Genomic DNA, 17,606 nt, shown 5'->3' with positions numbered 1-17,606 from the left:
TTCTGATAAAATCAAAAGGATATCAGAAGTGAGATACGCCAAAAGAAGACAAAGGATATCAGAAATGAGATACGCCAAAACAAGCCGTAGCGATGAGGGTAACCCCCTACGCAAGCTGCGCCAGCAGTTTCTCCATGCTCCTCACTCCCTGCAGCGCGTTCTCGTCAGGTCCTTGACCGGGAGTCCAGTCGGCGTGAGCGAAGTCGATGAGCTTGAGTCCTTCCACCTTCTTGATGTCCTGCTCCTCCTCCTCATCCTCATCCTCATCCTCGTCCTCGGCTTGCGGCTTGCGGTTCTTCTCGTCCTCGAGCGCCTGCTGGAACGCCTTGCTGTCGCCCTCGAATACGAACAACAAGCTAGCCGAGTACATCCTGCTCTCCTGTCCCTCCAGCACCTCCCTGATCTCCGTCACCTTCTCCAAAAACCGCTTCGCCACGATCTTGACCTGCCCGGGCTCGAGTCCGGACGCGAAGTACTCCTTGATAGCGTCGATAACGTTTTCGGCGGTGAAGACCCTTCCGTAGGTTTTATCGTAGACCTTGTAGCCTTCCTCCTCACCCTTCCACACCTTCATCCCGGCCACACGGAATCCCATACTCCTCGACGTAGTCGCATCGCTGACGGCATCGAGACGATCGCGCTTGGCCTGCGGCGCGAACTCATCCCACAGCTGCGCGCCCAGCTTGACGTCGAGCACGCACGGCTTCTCAAAGCCATACGTTAGATTCTGGAGGACGAGCGAGGACTGGCGGGTGTGCGCGACGGGTGCCACAGGCGTGCCGGTGGTCGCAGCCTCGACGGCAGCAGTAACAGAGTCGTCCGGGGAAAGCGTGCCAAAGAAGGTCGGCATCCAAAAGGCGAACTCGGGGTGCGACATGGCCGCTTCGTAGAAGGCTACTTCGCGCGCCGTGCATGGCTTGACGACTAGCGTGCCGGATTCGTCGGAGAGGACGCCCTCACTAGACATTGGATCGGGGGTTAGACTTCGTTTTGACATTTTAGTTGGACGGGAGGGAGCGGGAAAGCTGTTGAGTTTGGTTTTGGGTTTGTGGGGAAGAAGGTGAGTTCGTATTTGTGATTGTGGGGAAGCCTAGACGGAGTGGTAGGTTCACTTACTGTCCTGCGGCGGCGAACTCAAAGGCTTTGAGGTCAGAGGCCTTAAGCTTCTTTGCGGGTTGCGGCATTCCGAAAACTACTGAGTGAGGACGCGTGTCTGTACGGGATGGCGGACGTTGCCTGGATATGTTTAATTTTGAGATGTGAATTGAAAGCACCGACTCCCCAAGCTGACCAGCAGCAGTAGGCTCAGCTTATGTAGAAAGCTGCTCGCTCTTGGTATAGAATTTAGAGCCGCCGTGGTGGTGGTGGTGGTGGTGGTGGTGGTGGTGGTGGTGGTGCTAATAGCTAGTCTGGGAGGTGGTGGAACACTTGGTGGTGGGGTTGCGTCCCTTCGCGGGCTTGCCCCTCACTGGATCCTTGCCTAAAGCAAACAATTCATTCCACCGAAAATTTCACAAACACAGAGATTCATCTTAATTTCACCGACGACAATTCCCACCATCCCCACTCCGCAGACAGGCGCCCCCACATCGTCATGCCTACCATTACTCTCCCCATCCGCCCTCCAGCTCCCTCCATGGTTGCGAAACTAGAGGAGCCGGAACTCGCTAGCAAGGATGTTTCACCAACATCGACTAAGCTCGAGACTGCTGCTGCTGCCGCTCCTGCTGCTGATGCCGTCGCCGCTGATCTCGAAGCTGCTGGAAATGGCGTGAACATCGCAGCCGAGACAGACGCCGCGCCGAAGCGCAAGGGAAAGAAGAAGAAGGGGGGGAACGGCCCTGCTCCCGCTACGGCCAAGAGCGGAACGACCGGAAAATCCAAGGTTTGTTTATTTAACCTCCGTGTTTATCATCGTGGTGATTGGGCGACATGCTTCGCAGCCGCCTAGTGCGCGCTTTTGAGCGCATTTCTGATCATTAATGGAATGGATGGTTGTGCTGACGGTGGCGGCGGCTGGCAATGTTTTAGACGAAACCATCTGGATTCGAAGGTAGCGAATGACAGTGGCGATACCAAGGGTATACGGCGGCTAATGTTTGGCGCAGAATACGTGGTTGATGGGCCTCTTACCAAAGCCGAGGCCGACATTGAAGAAGCTCTCTACGCTCTGTGAGTTCTCAGTGCGCAATCACCGCTGTAAGCGTTGTGCTCGGTCGTAACTAATATGTCGGATCTTCAAGTTCTAAGCCGTTTGCTCAGTGAGTGCTCGAGATCGCGGTTCGTAGAGGAGATGTGCTAATCGGTGGGTAGACGTATGGAGACATGCATCCAGAGATACAAGGCCAGACGCAAGTTTGATGCATTTCGTATCAACATCTTCAATTCCTACCTGAGGCTGGGAGGTGTGCAAACCGGCCAGAAGCAGTATTCCGGTGGCATCGACCCGAAGAAGATGGATGATTTGGATGCCGAACAGATCGGACTGCTCGCGGCTACGGATTTCATCACTTTCAACGACAACGGAGGCGACGATGCCCAGGAGTACGATGTGGACTTCGCATTTGTTGTCCGTGGATTCTTGTCCTACAAGGTCCCGTACGGCTTGGGGATCAGAAAGGTCCCTGAGTTGGAAATGGCTTGCCAGGTCGTAAGGAACTTCCTCAACTACGTAAGTGTTTCCTACACCGATTCCAGTAACTATTATTTACTGGAATCAAATGCAGGTTATTTACCACAACGTTTGTCCGGAGTATATCGACAATATCAAAGAAGCAATCGAACTCTGCAACCTTGCCGAAAAGGAGTTGGTTCTCTGCATACACGTGTCAAACCTTCTGCCGGGCTCATGGAACATGGCCTGCTCCACCATCTATGGCGGATCCTATGCTGGTATTTTCGACCCTGAAGCGACGTGGGACGACACAGACCGCTCCCTCATGGCTGGACTGGACCCGAAGATGGCCAAGGAATTAATTCTTGTCGGCCTCAACAGACGTGGAACACCGGAACAGATCGCAAGGGGCCTCGATCGCAAGCTAACCGAATTTAAGCACTTCCTTTCACTTGAGGTTCTGGAGGTGGTCATGCCCGGTCCTAGCCCGCCGCTTCCAGAGAACGCCGACATGGCCTTGCCGGACAACAAGTACTTCCGCAACACGCAGGCTCTCGGCTACCTCAAGGTTACGCCCTGGGTCGCGGAAGAACCATTCAAGGAGGATCAGTTGAATGTCGAGGACCGTCTGCGTGGACTTGAAATCATCATCTGGCTCGAGAAGATCTGCCTGCAGTACTGCTTCCCGGGCATGCATGTGGAAGCCAAGGTGCACCAGTTCGATGATGGTCTGATCTTCATCGACAGTGTTACTGTGCGATTTTCCCTTCTTCATTATTCTGGCCGGAAAAATGCTGATTATTCTATAGGGTGTCCTGTGTAGCTTCTTCATGCGCCTGGAATACCCCAAAGAGGATAAGGACAAAGATGGTGACTTTTCCGACTAGTCTTTCTCCAGGAAAAGGCTTGGATGCGTATTTTGGTTTCTGCATGGCCTGGTTTCGTTTGAGTGCACGAGAATGGATCTGCATACGTACCGGTATCGTTTTTCCTTCGGTGTTTTGGCTGGTGTACTTTCCGTATTTTCTAGGCAGATAAAATTACCTACTCTGTTTACTGGATTGTGTACTTGAAGCTCGTTTAATTGTTTGATTGATTTCATACAGCATGGAACCCTAAGGCTATGGCCGGTAGAGTTATCTACAATAATGCATTTGACAAAGAAATCCCGCCACCAAACTCTAGAAACAGAAATGACAGTCCAGATCCCCTTATCCTCGCAATATCTGAAAGTGAGCCTCCGAAGAGCTCGAGTTATCGGTTATGCGCTGTCGCGGCGCGTCGTAGCCCTCATCTTCTCCAGAAGGTACCCCCACTCGGTACCTTAAAGCTTGTTTGGATGTGCTGCATAGAGTACATAAGCCGTCCTTTGCCGAAAGGGTTGAATTTATGGGCAATAATTTGTCGAAACGGTCGTTGTCCTCAAACGGCCCATGCAAAGCGGTTCTTGGAAACCGATGGGTAGCCCTATATCGACGAGTGATGGTTCATGAGAGAAGCTACCCTACAGCAGCCTAGCGTGTTAGTCAACTGCAACTCATCTTTGTTCCAACAGTGGCTCCACGGCCAAACCCGCACAACCTACCAACCCGCGCAACACGCAAACCACCACCGCTACCACGATCACCGCCCGCCTTCTTCGTCTCAACCAAGCTTCACCAGCTCCCGCGCGCACCTCGTCCCCCACCTCGCCACCGCTGCACCCCACCCCACAGCTATGGCGTCCGCCCAGACCCCCTACTACGAGCTCTACCGCCGCTCCTCGTACAGCCTCATCTCTCCTCCTGCGAATGTAGTGGGGCTCTACTGACACTCCGCTACCACCGCAGCATTGGAATGGCGCTCACAGACGCCCTCGACGACCTCATCTCGGAGGGCCGCATCGCGCCGCAGCTGGCAATGAAGATCCTCACCAACTTCGATCGTCACGTTACCGATGTGCTCGCGGATAAGGTCAAAGCCAACTTGACCTTTAAGGTACTCTATCCTTCCCTCTCTTGGGGGTGGAGAAAAGATGGTGGCGGTGGTGCTGCTGGTGCTGCTGGTGGCTAACAGACCGCACGTAGGGGAGCCTCGATACGTACCGCTTCTGCGACGAGGTGTGGACGTTCCTGATCAAGAACGTTACCTTCAAGTTCCAGCAGCAGGGCGGGACCACTCCGAGCGTCACGACTGATAAGATCAAAATCGTGTCGTGCAATTCGAAGCGGCCGGGAGACTTGTAAACAAAGAACTTGGAACGTTTCCTTTGTTTCTCTGGTTTTTTTTCTTTCCCTTTTTCTCTCTCTTACTTGTGCTCCCGTTGATGCTAGCACGGATACGCGAGATTATTACATATCACGACACTGCGATGTTGCATTTTGATGTCTTTTTTTTATCTGCTTGATGTGTGCGCACCGCTACTATACAGGATGGATGTACTTTAACAAAATACGTTGGCGTTGGAATGAAATTGGTATTGCTTTGGCCTGGCATGGCCATCTCTTGAAGACGGGGCTGTGATCTGTTTGCATGTCGTGCCGAGTGACGAGACAGCTATCTGCAAACTCGTAGTATACGACTGACGGTTGCTTGCCGGCTCGCTCAGCCTGCTGTGTGGGATCACTTTGCTCTTGATGTGGGTGGTGGTTTTCCGGTGTCAGTGGCTTTCGGTGGTGGCGATTAGACCTGCTACCGGTAGGGGTGCACCGCGATTCTCACGATTGGGCCAATAGTGAATTTGCAAGACGGCAATAGTTACCCAATCACGATTACGTCTGTCCGATGCCAGCCAAACAGGCCACACAGTCCTCCAAGCAATCGGCCGGGAATATCTACAAATTGGCTTTCTCCACCGGCGACTGTTCGTCCACCAGTCTGGCCGCATACTCCGCCATCCCGTAGCTCGCCTGATCTGCGCAGAAGTCAGTACGCTTATCTCCACGGGACTTTTGGACGCCACACTCACATCCGAATCCACCAGCGCCATAGTTATGAACCACCACGACGTCATCGATAACCTCCTTCTCCAGCCTCACGCCACCGATCCTGAACGGCCTCAGTCCGGCATAGGTCTTGATCACATCCAGCCCTTCAACGCCTTGGCCGGGCTTGACGAGCTCGGGACACAGCTCAATGGCCCGCTTCATGATTCGCTGCGTCAGGTTGGGATCCACCGCAGTCTCGAAATTACCCTTTTCGTAGCTGCCGCCGATTACGGTTCCACCGCCTGGGATGTCTGTTCAGCTACCTACGCGACAGGGGTGTGCCGGGTGAGAGGGGTTACCGTTGGGCCGCATCATGATATAAGTGCTTTCCTCCGGCCCATCGTCGGTGCCAGAAATGGTCATCATCGTCGGTGCCTCGTTCCGCACTACGACGATCTGTCCCCGCGCCGGAATCACCTTCTCGTCCATGACACCACCGAGCTTCCCCGCCATCAGGCCGGTACAGTTAACTACCACGTCCGCCTTCCCCTCCGCATGCATCCCCGCCGCCTCCGCGATATGCCGCAACGTCCCCCTTCTCACCGTTGCGCCGAGCTGCAAACACTCACCCAGCACGTATGGCAGGAAGATTGCGGGGTTGATGCAGACACTGCTAAACGTGGTCCCACTATCCACGCCCTTGGGCAGCTCCGCCTTCTCCAGCTTCCTGAATCCCGGCGCAAGCTCCCTGAACCACGGCTCGTCACTCAACAAGCTATCGATCCAGTCGGTGATGATGCCGCCCGCATCTTTATTCCGCTTATAGATGTGGCACTCCCTGACGGCGATTCCGGCGGCGGGGACGGTATTCGCTAGACGCCACAGCTCCCGGAAGGTCTGCGTGTCCCACTCGGCTTCGCGCGTGTCGGCGCGCGAGACCGGCCACCAATTCGCTCCCGCCCACGGTGACGTGTACGTCGAAGCAAAGTCGCCGGGCAGGTGTGTGCCCACGACGGTGACGCTGTAGGTGCCGCGCCGGAGGAGCGCGAGAGCACTCGTCAGGCCGACTACGCCGGCGCTGGGATGCGTTAGCTATCTGTGGGCTCTCGAGTAGGCGACGACGAAGCGGCATACCCAACGACGACGATTTTCTGCTTAGCTCTATGGGTAGTCATTGTTACGAATGGACATGTAGATGGGGTGGTGCTTGTGTTCAGTGAAGAAGGGCCGGGAATGGCAGCTGAAGTGGGGGGACACCCGGGTGACCACTAGTAGATGCTTGGTTTAGTATCTCTTCTGTAAACGAAAATGGGGAATCAATGCAAGGCCGAGATCGCTGTAACTATGCCGTGTCCGAACCGGAAGGGAATAAGCCCGGACCCCCACTAGATCCCCCGTTCTACTTTAAACCTGCATGGGCTCGGAATGGCTAGAGTCGAGTTGCAAGAATGCTTCTGGAACGTCCATGCGTGTGGAGAAGCGGAACAATGGGCCGGTGATTGGCGATAGGGATAGTTATCCGTGAGCTACGGTATACGCGATCATGCTTGCTCCTGAGCGATGGAGGATGGTTACGCCGAGTATGTAGCTCTGTTGTGCCTTGGGTGAAGTTGTTGTGGGGAAGCGGCCGGGGGAGGCGGGGTGGGCGAGGGGGTGTCTGTTAAGATTTCTCGGCTGCAGGGTTGTGCCGGGGACGGACCAAGCGTGGTCGGGCCGATGTGATGAGCGGCGCTTTTCGTGTTTTCTCGTCCAAGGCGAGACAAAGAGAACCTCCCCGTCTTCGGCGTCTTTGCTTGTCTTCAGCTTCCCCCTATCTCGACCCTCAACTGCATCACGTGACACAAACAGCAGCAGAAGAACAACTCTTCTTCTCTTTACCGCCTCTCAGCTCCCGACAAACGCCCCCAAAACAAACAACAACGGCTTCCGCCAACAACACAACGCGCCCTCCCCGCCAGCGAAATCCTCCTTGACGCGCACGCACTGCCGCCACATTCAATCTTCCAGCAGAGTTTTCGGTAAGTCAACTCGCCCGCCCCGCCCCGCTCGCCCGCTATTTCGCCCTCCCTCTCGCCCGCCGCCCGTCTTACGTCGGCGTCGACGGTGCAGAACACAGCCAGGTGGATACTCTCTTCAATGTGATGTGTGTTGTGGCAATTCTCGACTGCGTTGTTCCACACTCACTCACACCACCCCCTCACCCACCCTCCCCACCCTCCCTCTCCCACACACGCATCGTTGTCCAACACCTCACATGCAGCCTGCCACCCTTCTGGCTTAAACGACACCCGCCCGCAACGAGAAACCTGATACATAGTGTTGACCGCCCGAACAACAGGGTAACGTATCGGCCGGCGGCAACCCGCCTCGTGTCCCTGGGGCTTACTTCCTTGAATGACCGCCCCTGGAAACATTGGCCAGCCTGGCAGCGGTAGGATGGCCAATATCAACTTATACGACAACGAGTTTCCTCTGCTGAAGGTGAACGGACTCTATGCGGCTTTGACGTCGGGCGATGGGGATTGCCTATTCCATTCCTTGAGCGATCAGGTTTGCCATCCCCTCCCCCCCTCCCCATTCTCTCCTTCTCGCTCTCGCTGGATTTCGCACTCCCTCACAAAAAAATTGCGGCTCTGTTGAGTCCTCGGGAATGCCAGCATTTCAACGAGACTCCGGAGGATGCTGTCCTGTCACGGCCATTTCTTGCCGCGATTTTCTGTCTTTTGTTGATTTTCTTCCACGCCACAGCTCATGCTAATCGCCGGTTCCTTGCAAACTAGCTCTACGGCCATGAAAACAGCCATATGGAACTGCGTCAACGGGTGGTGCAGCGTAAGTGACGCTGCCCGGCGGGATCTTGCTCGTATGGGGGGTTCTTCGTGCTAAGTGGGGTTTTCCGAGCAGATCTACGCAACCACGCTTCCTACTTCAAGGTCTTCATCGATGTTCAGCCCGTCCGCCGAGCCCCCCGCCGCCGAGCGGCCGCAAGCCACAAGTCGGATCTCGAACATCATTCACAGGCGGAAATCGACAAGGCATACGAGGAGCGGCTTCTACGGATGGCAAACAAGGGTGTGTTTGGCGACAACCTCGAAATCCAGGCGTTTGCCCGAGAGTTTGATGTCAATGTCAAGATCTACCAGCGGGAGAACGCGTACGTGATATGCCCCGACAACACCGCCGGATCCAAATTGAGCGACGACAATAGGACCACGGTGCATATTGCCTATCACGCGAGTACCACCTTTCCCCATTGGCCGCGGGATAAGTGCTGATATCGAACAGATCTGGGAACACTATTCGTCGATCCGGAATCGAGATGGTCCGCACTCGGGGCCTCCATGCGTTCGAGAACAGAGATCAATTACCGAGCGAGAGAAGAAACAGCTGTTGGACGGTGCGTCTGCCATATTACCGTGGATGGAGGACGTTGTGGCGGCGTCCATCCCGCAGTACGAAACACCGGAACGCATCAGGGAGGTTCTGGAGCAGTGTAAAGGCGGCGTGGACGAGGCGGTCAAGTTTCTTCAGGATGAATGGGACTTGGCAAGCAATTTCGACACGGAATCCACCGCACCCGACTATGGTGACGATTATCAGCGCGTTGTCCCCGATTTCGACGATGAGGAAGACCTTCGGACCGAAAACGTCCAGCTCGTCGAGCTAATCGAGGACAAGAAGGAGGAGCCAAGAGCCATCATCCAGGAAATACCACGACCGGATATCAAGGCAATGTCTCAGCCAGGTTTCCGAGCGCCGACTGTGCAGCCCGTGGCGCCGCCGGCAGTCCGCGTTGAGGTCCAGCCGGCGGTCCAGCCGGTGGTTCTCCAGCCGGTGGTTCAGCCAGTGATCGAGACGATCGCCCCGGCAAAGGTTAAAGCCGATTTTCCGTCATCCAAGGCCCAGCCTACGACTCGGACTAAAATGGTCGATGAGGCCATGCTAGATGCTCCAGCACTCATCCAAGATGTTCCCTTCCCCATCCAGGTGACTGTCGAGGCCACCACACAAAAGCCCGACAGCAACGTCGATGAGTATTCTGGCGCGAAGCGGAGAAAGAGCCCTGATGGCTCGCCCGTTAGGGTTACCGCAGCCCAGAACAACAGTTCGAGCGACGAAACCAGCTCCGCGGGATCATCTGGGTCCTCGATGTCGGACAATAACGATAGAAGACGACGGAAACCCGCCAGGAAATCTACCGTTTCCGCGCAGCCCACGCGAAGATCACCGAGGATCCAAGCCAAGGCGATAACCGCCGCGCAAGAAGCCGCCGCGAGGGCCGCAGCGCCGCCGCCACCTCCACCTACCCCGAAGAATACTCGTACCCCCCGGAAGCCTCGGGCGAACGCCGCCACCAAGAAGAAGACACCGGCTACTACCCGGAAGCGTGGTGGTGCTGGCATCGGAATGGTCACGGTGGGTATTAAAGAGCTATACGTGTAGATGCTCACTCCTCTTTGTCCTGTACAAACGAAACGAAGAAAATAAGGGTATGGATACATGGGCGGGGCGTATGGCGAATTGTTGGCAATCTCTCGTTTTTCCTTACTTACCTTTCCACTTGCATCCTCTGGTGGTATACTTTACATTTCTATTTTCTTTTCTCCTCCCTTTGCAGTTGTCTTGTCTTGTCTTTCGTTCGTTTCCTTTCTTCAACCTCATGGATGGTCTGGCCGGTTTGGGTGTGGTTTTTTTCGATGGCGTCTTTGTTTTGTTTCTTCATTTCTTTCCTGTATCTCCTTACGCACACTGCATATCATTTCAGGAGTTTTTTTTTCTTTCCTCATTTCTTACCGTTTCCTTTTTTCTTCTACTCAATGGAAGGAAAGGAGGCTTGTCCTCCTCCTCCCCTGAGACATGGCAAGTGCTTGCTTTCTCGATTTGGTTGTGGCTACATAGATGGTGCTTGGTGGCATGGGCGGGGGATTGTGGGGGGTTGTGGGGGGTTGTGGATGAGCGGATGAGCGGATGGGGCGGATGTGGGTGCGGAGAATACTCGTAGCATCTTACATATGTACACTGTGGGCTCTCGCGTGAATTGAGTGGCATGTGGTGATGTGGTGATGTAGCGATATGGCGGTACCATACGCACACCGCGATTGAGTGCTCAGTGGTTTACCTAGTTAGAGGTGAGTGAGGATGCGTGAATCGGCTTTGGCCTTAAGTACTCGCTTCAACTGCCATAACCCATGGATGGAGCGGGGCGGGTTAGTCCCTTTATCTGTTGTATCTGTTGTATCTGTTGAGGGCAGCTATAGAACTACAGAAATGCTCTACCTAGATCATGGCAATACTACCCTATATACACACTCCGTTTCCATATCGTCCACCGTCTGTCTAACCCGAGTCCCGACTTTCGTCAGGCGGCCGCGCCGTGGCTTGCCCCTCCCTGTCTACTCCCAAACCTCTGTCTACAGTACCGATACCACATCTTCTGCTGGCTCTTCCACTCGGCGCAGCACTTGAAGGGGTGCTCCCGAGTCTGGGCCCGAGTCTTGTAAAGTAGCGACATTACCCGCACTCAGCGTCGGGGCGTCGGGGCGGCTCTTTTGTCTACTGGAGTCTGGAAGTACTGGCCCACGAGGCAGTGCTCCGTCTTCAACTTCAGCCGGTACATATGTAGAACCTGAAGGCCAGCTGCTTGCGGGCCTGGGCAGTACCTATTTCGGAAACATGGGCGAGTGATGACTCGAGACCGGCGTACATCCGCTGTACTCTACATATCATAGAAATGCTTGAGGGATCCCGGACTCCCGGCGCACGCGTGTCCCCGAGATCTGATCTGATCGGTGCGGCGATGCCGGCAGTCGACTCTACTCTAGGTCTTGGTATGTACTGTAGAGTACATACGGAGCCCTGATGCGCCGAAGGCGATCCCAGTGGTAATCCCTAGAGTACTACCTGCCCCGAATAGTCCCACCGGCAAGCAGTGCGGGTTCCTCCGGACCTCCGGTGCAGGTTGCGATGTTCCTTGAGTCCCGATGGAAGAAAGGGCCCGAGGAGCTGTGAAGTGAAGCACAGGTGTGCATGAGCTTGGATAGCCGCAGCCGCACAGATCATCGCCCATTCCAAATCCTCAGGGCCCTGCACGCCGTGGTTCTTCTCCATTCCTCATGCTGACATGTCTCGAAGTTCTGGACACCGTCCATGGATGTCGTGCTCAGCTTAAGAATTGGCAGCCCCCCGCCTCCCATTCGTATCCGGCGACTCGGGGAGTGGATGGTGGACGTTTCGAGCTCTGGTCGCCTGGTAGCCTGGTAGGCAACAGTGGGAAAAAACAAAAAAACGTGTGTTGCGTCGGCATTGCCGTTGACGTAACGAAATGTAACTATTGATTTTTCCTCAATCGGGAGTGGCCGCAGATTACAAACTCCTCAGCCCGCCCGCCCTCCTCCGACTTTGTGCCCCACCTCCCACCACCCACCCCTTCCCCACCCCCTTCCCACTCCCACTCCCACTCCCACTCCCCATTGCTTACGGAACAAAAGCCTCTGCATAAAATCAAATACTCATAAAATCAAATCAAGAAAGAAACAAAGTAGTACCAGGACTCGAGCTCGTACTTAAGGCGATAAAAGAAATGGCAGCCCCACGGATTCGCTCTCTCCTATCGTCATCGCACCTGCGCAACTACAGCATCTCGTCATCGCTACTACTACTTACCCGCAACCCCTCCTCCTCCTCCTACACCAACACCAACACCAACACCACTACCCCTCACTACCGCTACACCAACAACACCCTCCACCAAACCCTCAACACTCCCCGCAACTTTACCACCTCAACCGCAAAAATGACCGTCATCAAGATCGAAGCGTAAGTCCCTCTCTCCTTTCCATTCCATCCATCCTATCGCATCTTCGCGGCGTAGATGTGGTGATGGTGGTGGTGGGACCCCGTAGAGTTTACCCCGCCAACCAACCATATCCACCTCATCCCATCCCGCCATCCCGTCCATCCCGCCATCTCTCCCACGCATGACTATCATGACCACGATCACGACCACGACCATGACCATGAATACGACCACTAACTCTGCCTCTGCCACAGCGCCGATACCTACGCCCAGGCGTTGGAGGAGTCCAAGACGAAGCTTGTCGTGATCGACTTCTTCGCGGTGTGGTGCGGTTCGTCATCCCCAACCCCCACCCCCACCCCCTTACACTCCACTCACTCACACCATGAACAGGTCCGTGTAGGGTGATCGCGCCCAAGGTGGATGCGTTCTCGAACGACTACGCGGAGAAGGCCAGCTTCTACAAGCTCGACGTCGACGAGCACCAGCAGATCGCCGCTGAGCTCGAGGTCCGCGCCATGCCTACCTTCCTGTTCTTCAAGGACGGCAAGAAGGTCTCCGAGGTTGTTGGCGCTAATCCTAGTGCTTTGAAGGTATGTTCTTCCTTTTCAGTCGGGGATAGGATGGAGGTGGGGTGGGTTGGAGGGGGTGAGGATGGCGTGCGGTGCTGATGATATCGACCGCAGGCTGCCCTCGATAAGTACTGCGCATAGACGGAGCGAGCGGGACACCCGGACCAACTATACTGTTCAACTGTTCAACTACTCGATGGGTGGATGGGAGGATGTGGGTGGAATGGGTGGAAGCGTGCGACCGTCTGATGATTGAATGAACGAATCGATGGATGGTTGGGAGTTGTACTGTACTTACTTTCTTCTTACGTCCGTGTCCGTTTCCGTGCGTGTAACGAACGAACGAACGATTCCTACGGCTTCATCATCATCATCGTCGCTGAATGCTGAGGGCTGAGGGCTGAGTGAATGTCGTGTGCAAGTTCGCGATGGCTCAACTCGGCCCGAACGCTGTGTCCTAATGTGGTGTTCCGAGGGCTCTCGGCACGGAGGAACAGCGGCAGGAGCAGGAGCTCCAAAGCCAGTGCTGGATATCCACGCCGCCAGAGCTGCCCATCCAACCTCCTCCAAGTCCTCAAGCAGTCAGTCAGACACCCACTCAACTTACCCACTTGCCTGATCCACCACAGTCTCACTACAGCTCCCGCTCCGTAACGTGCTGCTAACCGAAGCCACCGAAGCCATCGCGCAGGAAGCGTCCAATTCCAAGCTGTCGGCTGTCGGCTGGTGGGGGAGATCGTCGTGGATGGGATCGTCAGGTCGCAATCATTACCGCACACTACGACGTCTCACTCGCGAGTCAAGACCAATATCAGCCTCCAGGAACTGGCAATGTCTGGTACAGTGATCGCACCCAAGAACCTATCACGCATCACACATCCTCACACATCCTCACACATTCATTCACGCACGGTACGGGCCAACACATGTATTTCAAAACCATCATCATTGACCCCACTACACCCTTCGCTAACCTACTAGTTATAGTCACTGCAAAGAAAGAAAGAAAGAAAAGAAAAAGAAACCCACCACGAAACTCCCGCATATATACACACTGTGCCTCCCAGTCCCGCATCCCAATCGCAATCCCGCCTCCCGAACAAACAAACAAACAGAGCAAACAGCAAACAGAGATATCATTCATGCAAGTGGTTTATAACAAATGAAAAACATTCTTTCTTTAAAGAGTGTCAACACCTCACACACCCCACCCCACACCACATAGTAAATAAACAGAAAGAATCGGTATACATGGACAGACGACACTTTCACACACACACACGCAGAAGCAAATGGAAGCAACACAAAAAAAAAGGGGGTATATAATAATGCCAACACACACACACACACAAACACACGAGAACACACAGGAGCATACTGATTGATTGATTGATTATATCTTCTTCTTCTTCTTCTTCTTCGAATCTCGAACCTCGATCATAGACATAGAAAAATAGTAAGGAGTGTCGGGGGTGTAGAGTACATAGGAAAATGTTAAATGAATGTGTTATCTCTTCATCATCGTGCCGACGGGCCGAAATACGATCCGCGTCGCACCGGGTGTTCCATTGGCGTTTGATAGACCGACTTCGACGACTGCTCTCTCCTGAAGAGCGGGTGTTCCAGCGGTGTAGAGAACGCGTCGTTTTCGCCCGGTGTATCCATCGGCATCGTTTCATCTTTGGGCGATTCGCCCTCCTCGATGTATATCGTCCCCTCTCGCCGTAGGCCGCGGAACGGGCTTTGCACTTGTACCCGCTTCTTGCCGCCTTCTCGCCACATGTTCCGTTCGTCTTCGCTGTTTATTGAGGCGCTATCGTCGCTGTCTTCCAGGTCCAACACTGCGCCGCCCACCTCTTCATCGTCGTCTTCCCTCGGTTCTTTGGCACCCTTGGCAACGCCGGTGAAGTAGCCGTCGTCATCCATGACCACGTCGTCGCCGTCGAGCTCCTGGTACCGCTTCCGTAGGGACGAAGCGCTGGTCCGGAGGGGACTGAGTTGCTGTACCGACGTCCGCGGACCGAGTTTTCCCGAGAGCCAGCTTCCCTCGGAATCTATCGATGCGAGGGAGGTCGACATGATCGAGCGGGGCCCGCCATTTTCCGGTGAGCCACCATTGGACCTGTGGAAGGATGGCGAGTATCTCTGAGCTGAAGGCGGTCTCGAATGGTATGCTGGTATTGTTGGCGAGTCCTTTGTTTCTTCGCCCAGTACTGGCGAGTGACTCTTGTTTCCACCGCGTAAGCCGAGACCGTGCGGTGCCAGCGAGCTCCTCGAGCTGGCCTGGCTTCCGTTGTGGTGATTGTACGGTGCGATCTGAGGCGTTGACAGTACAGCGTCACGCATCTCATCCTCGTAGTCGTCGTTGTTGCCCGGGTAGCCGTTGCCCGGGTAGCCGTTGTCCGGGTAGCCCTTATTCTGAATATGTCCAGTCTCCACGGCAGTCATCGCGAGAGCAATCTCTTTCGGAATGTGACGGCCGGGCGTTTGTCCCTGCCGCTGCCGGAGATCCTCCATGTCCAAGAAGATTCTCGGAGGCGGCTCGGTCCGCTTTGTCGTATACCCGTCATCCTCCTCCTCCTCTTCTTCTTCCTCCCCCTCGAAATCAGATACCACGGGCGGTTGCTGTTGTTGTGGCTGTGGCTGTTGTTGTTGTTCCACCTCCGGGCTACGGGTAGACCGCTCCTTCTTTATCCGAGCGGCTGTAGCACGCTTAATGAAGGATGTCCATGCCGAAGTTTTGGTCCGTCCAGATGGAGCCTCGTCGATCACGGCCGCTGGCAGAGCCTTCTCCACCTGCAGCTGAGGTTGCGGCGACTGATTGTGAAACTCTCTGGACTGCATCGAAACCGGTGTCACGACGTCCAGTCTAGGTGAATATTGCTGCTCCAATCCGTTGCCCATATCCTCGGTCGATGGATCCGCGTTGAACCACGACAACGGTGTCCCTTGCCTGTTGGAGACCGGCGAGGCAGATGCGTCGGGTGTCCGATAGTCGCGACCATGCCGTTCGTCGATATCCTGATCCATCTCACGGCTTGCACCACCCCTCTCCACATCCCTGTGGGGTGTCGACTTCTTTTCCAGCTTCATTCGTAGTCGCTCTTCATATTCCACCTTCTTCCTGTAGCGCCGCCTCTGATCCCGCTCCATAGCCTCCCTCAATCCTTTGGCGTCGAGTTCGTCGACGAGATCGTCCACGCGCGCATGACGATCATCCTCGTATATCGACGGCCCTTTATAGCGCCATGTCTGTGCGGTCCGTGAATTAGTCCGGCGAGAATTGGACCGACTAGGCGCCAATCCGGGACAACCGAAATCGCTCGATAGGTTCGACGTCGGCGACCCGCCGTCGTCGTAGTGGAGTGTGGGGTGGGGAGAAAACACATCGAGCTTCCTTAATTTGTAAGCTCTCGAAGAGATTTGCGAGTCCATTGAGGTGCGTGGTACGGTCGAGCTGGATGATAGTGGGCGGTTTCGATTGCTCTTTGAGCTATGTCGGCTAAGGTACGCGGAGGGCGGTTGTGCCTTGGCCTTTCCCTGTCTTCGCCGGCTGAGCCTGCGAACGAAACTGGATTGCTTGTGCGGTCGATGCGACGAGCCGGTGGAGTCGCTCATGGCAGATTGATTGCGTTCGGTAAGGTGTGATAGGAAGCCGCCGCGCGGGTTCCGAGGGAAGTATTCGCGGTCCGCTGCCACGACATCATCGTCAATTCCTGCGAGCGCCAAATCGCGGGCACTGGGCGACTCGTATGTGATGGTGTCGAGGGGATTGCCCCGTTGGGCCGAGATCCTACTCCGCTTCGATGGATTCCGCGAGAGCCAAGTTTTCCGTCGGCCTCCCGAGCTGTCGGTAGTAGTTGATATAGTAGTGGTAGTAGCGGTAGCAATCGTCGTAGCAGGCCTCTTTCCTTCGGCGGTGGACCGCTTCCGACGCTTGTTGAAGGGCCAAATCGCCATATTGCTATCTTTCTAACGTTTCCACCAGGATGGATCTAAGTGCGCACGCGGAATGTTGAAGGAGGTTTTGTTTTTGTTTGTTTTTTTTAGGGAGGGGGAGTTAGGTAGGTAGTGTTGATGTATGATGTATGTAGCGGGAAGAGGAAGGAGGGAGGAAGTTGAGTTTAGGTTTGCGTGGTGTGGGAAGGGTTGCTCGGATTAGTCGATGGACGTGTGTCGATGCGATACCGCTGTTGACGTGGTGGAGAGAACGGGCGTGGAAGCATGAGATAGACGAAAACGCGGTCGGACGGTATTGGCTGAGGTCACGGCGGTAGTAGCAGCAAGGGACCAAACGCCAGTCATGTGCAAGTTCAGTGGCAGCGGCGGGGGGAAGTATATCCGTGCACTGGAATGTGAGTAGTTTTGGCTGGGCTGGTTCGTCGTGGTAGAGGGTAGTTGGAAGAGGAGGAGGAGGAGGGAGGTGGCGGAGAAGTTGGTGGTAATTGGTGGTGGTGGTGGAGGATGTGGTGGTGGTCCCAGGATGACGGAGGTTGGTCGGTTGGTTGGAGGGTTTTGAATATGAGTGTGGGAAGTTTGATAGTGACGGAATTGGGGCGGCAGTGGGGGGGTCTGGCGGTGGCGGTCACTGGTGGAGAGGGGGAGGAGGAGTTGCCCTTGGATGCTGTTTCGCCTTTGTGTGGTGCAGAAAAGAAGAAACGAAAGATTCCACGGATATGCTATTATTCCCTCCGGTGTTCCTTTGAATCTTCGATCAG

The 17,606-nt window shown here is 55.0% G+C and overlaps 7 protein-coding genes across 7 annotated transcripts; 4 read left to right on the top strand and 3 right to left on the bottom strand.

Moving 5' to 3' along the window:
- Positions 1-106: 106 nt before the first annotated feature.
- Positions 107-1,184, bottom strand: BZA05DRAFT_340740 (inositol polyphosphate kinase-domain-containing protein; the record flags this gene model as incomplete). Its single annotated transcript, XM_051480978.1, has 2 exons — positions 107-959; positions 1,117-1,184. The coding sequence occupies 2 exons, from the start codon at positions 1,182-1,184 to the stop codon at positions 107-109; spliced, it is 921 nt and encodes a 306-aa protein (XP_051337259.1).
- An 846-nt stretch (positions 1,185-2,030) lies between these two features.
- Positions 2,031-3,768, top strand: BZA05DRAFT_404839 (Argonaute complex, subunit Arb1). Its single transcript, XM_051484359.1, has 5 exons — positions 2,031-2,172; positions 2,244-2,261; positions 2,314-2,671; positions 2,727-3,368; positions 3,424-3,768. Exons 1-5 carry the CDS (start codon positions 2,096-2,098, stop codon positions 3,499-3,501), a joined length of 1,173 nt encoding a protein of 390 aa, XP_051337258.1. The 5' UTR covers positions 2,031-2,095; the 3' UTR covers positions 3,502-3,768.
- A 399-nt stretch (positions 3,769-4,167) lies between these two features.
- BZA05DRAFT_404836 (transcription initiation factor-like protein IIA gamma chain) lies at positions 4,168-5,088 on the top strand. Its single transcript, XM_051484358.1, has 3 exons — positions 4,168-4,378; positions 4,444-4,591; positions 4,681-5,088. The coding sequence occupies exons 1-3, from the start codon at positions 4,332-4,334 to the stop codon at positions 4,837-4,839; spliced, it is 354 nt and encodes a 117-aa protein (XP_051337257.1). The 5' UTR covers positions 4,168-4,331; the 3' UTR covers positions 4,840-5,088.
- Positions 5,089-5,427: 339 nt separating this feature from the next.
- On the bottom strand, positions 5,428-6,695 carry BZA05DRAFT_446938 (FAD dependent oxidoreductase; the record flags this gene model as incomplete). Its single annotated transcript, XM_051487117.1, has 4 exons — positions 5,428-5,507; positions 5,562-5,822; positions 5,880-6,598; positions 6,655-6,695. The coding sequence occupies 4 exons, from the start codon at positions 6,693-6,695 to the stop codon at positions 5,428-5,430; spliced, it is 1,101 nt and encodes a 366-aa protein (XP_051337256.1).
- Positions 6,696-8,047: 1,352 nt separating this feature from the next.
- Positions 8,048-10,443, top strand: BZA05DRAFT_404831 (uncharacterized protein). The gene is made up of 3 exons (XM_051484357.1): positions 8,048-8,352; positions 8,425-8,753; positions 8,806-10,443. The coding sequence occupies exons 1-3, from the start codon at positions 8,325-8,327 to the stop codon at positions 9,961-9,963; spliced, it is 1,515 nt and encodes a 504-aa protein (XP_051337255.1). The 5' UTR covers positions 8,048-8,324; the 3' UTR covers positions 9,964-10,443.
- A 1,496-nt stretch (positions 10,444-11,939) lies between these two features.
- Positions 11,940-13,364, top strand: BZA05DRAFT_404828 (thioredoxin). Its single transcript, XM_051484356.1, has 4 exons — positions 11,940-12,336; positions 12,571-12,647; positions 12,710-12,909; positions 13,003-13,364. Exons 1-4 carry the CDS (start codon positions 12,101-12,103, stop codon positions 13,027-13,029), a joined length of 540 nt encoding a protein of 179 aa, XP_051337254.1. The 5' UTR covers positions 11,940-12,100; the 3' UTR covers positions 13,030-13,364.
- An 855-nt stretch (positions 13,365-14,219) lies between these two features.
- BZA05DRAFT_123164 (uncharacterized protein) lies at positions 14,220-17,100 on the bottom strand. The gene has a single exon (XM_051478710.1). The coding sequence runs from the start codon at positions 16,846-16,848 to the stop codon at positions 14,407-14,409; it is 2,442 nt and encodes an 813-aa protein (XP_051337253.1). The 5' UTR covers positions 16,849-17,100; the 3' UTR covers positions 14,220-14,406.
- Between the last annotated feature and the right edge of the window lie 506 nt (positions 17,101-17,606).

The sequence above is a fragment of the Tricharina praecox genome (genome assembly GCF_024521635.1).
Source record: "Tricharina praecox strain CBS 144465 chromosome Unknown BZA05scaffold_21, whole genome shotgun sequence".
Lineage (NCBI taxonomy): Eukaryota > Fungi > Ascomycota > Pezizomycetes > Pezizales > Pyronemataceae > Tricharina > Tricharina praecox.
This window is presented reverse-complemented; position numbering and strand designations above follow the sequence as displayed.

Coding starts and splice junctions, on each gene's coding strand:
- BZA05DRAFT_404839 (XM_051484359.1), top strand. CDS start 2,096: ATGTTTGGCGCAGAATACGTGGTTGATGGGCCTCTTACCAAAGCCGAG. Junction 2,672..2,726: donor TAAGGAACTTCCTCAACTAC/GTAAGTGTTTCC, acceptor AATCAAATGCAG/GTTATTTACCACAACGTTTG. Junction 3,369..3,423: donor TCTTCATCGACAGTGTTACT/GTGCGATTTTCC, acceptor ATTATTCTATAG/GGTGTCCTGTGTAGCTTCTT.
- BZA05DRAFT_404836 (XM_051484358.1), top strand. CDS start 4,332: ATGGCGTCCGCCCAGACCCCCTACTACGAGCTCTACCGCCGCTCCTC. Junction 4,379..4,443: donor GAGCTCTACCGCCGCTCCTC/GTACAGCCTCAT, acceptor CTACCACCGCAG/CATTGGAATGGCGCTCACAG. Junction 4,592..4,680: donor AAGCCAACTTGACCTTTAAG/GTACTCTATCCT, acceptor GACCGCACGTAG/GGGAGCCTCGATACGTACCG.
- BZA05DRAFT_404831 (XM_051484357.1), top strand. CDS start 8,325: ATGGAACTGCGTCAACGGGTGGTGCAGC. Junction 8,353..8,424: donor GCGTCAACGGGTGGTGCAGC/GTAAGTGACGCT, acceptor TTTTCCGAGCAG/ATCTACGCAACCACGCTTCC. Junction 8,754..8,805: donor CGGTGCATATTGCCTATCAC/GCGAGTACCACC, acceptor GATATCGAACAG/ATCTGGGAACACTATTCGTC.
- BZA05DRAFT_404828 (XM_051484356.1), top strand. CDS start 12,101: ATGGCAGCCCCACGGATTCGCTCTCTCCTATCGTCATCGCACCTGCGC. Junction 12,648..12,709: donor CTTCTTCGCGGTGTGGTGCG/GTTCGTCATCCC, acceptor CACCATGAACAG/GTCCGTGTAGGGTGATCGCG. Junction 12,910..13,002: donor CTAATCCTAGTGCTTTGAAG/GTATGTTCTTCC, acceptor TATCGACCGCAG/GCTGCCCTCGATAAGTACTG.
- BZA05DRAFT_123164 (XM_051478710.1), bottom strand. CDS start 16,848: ATGGCGATTTGGCCCTTCAACAAGCGTCGGAAGCGGTCCACCGCCGAA.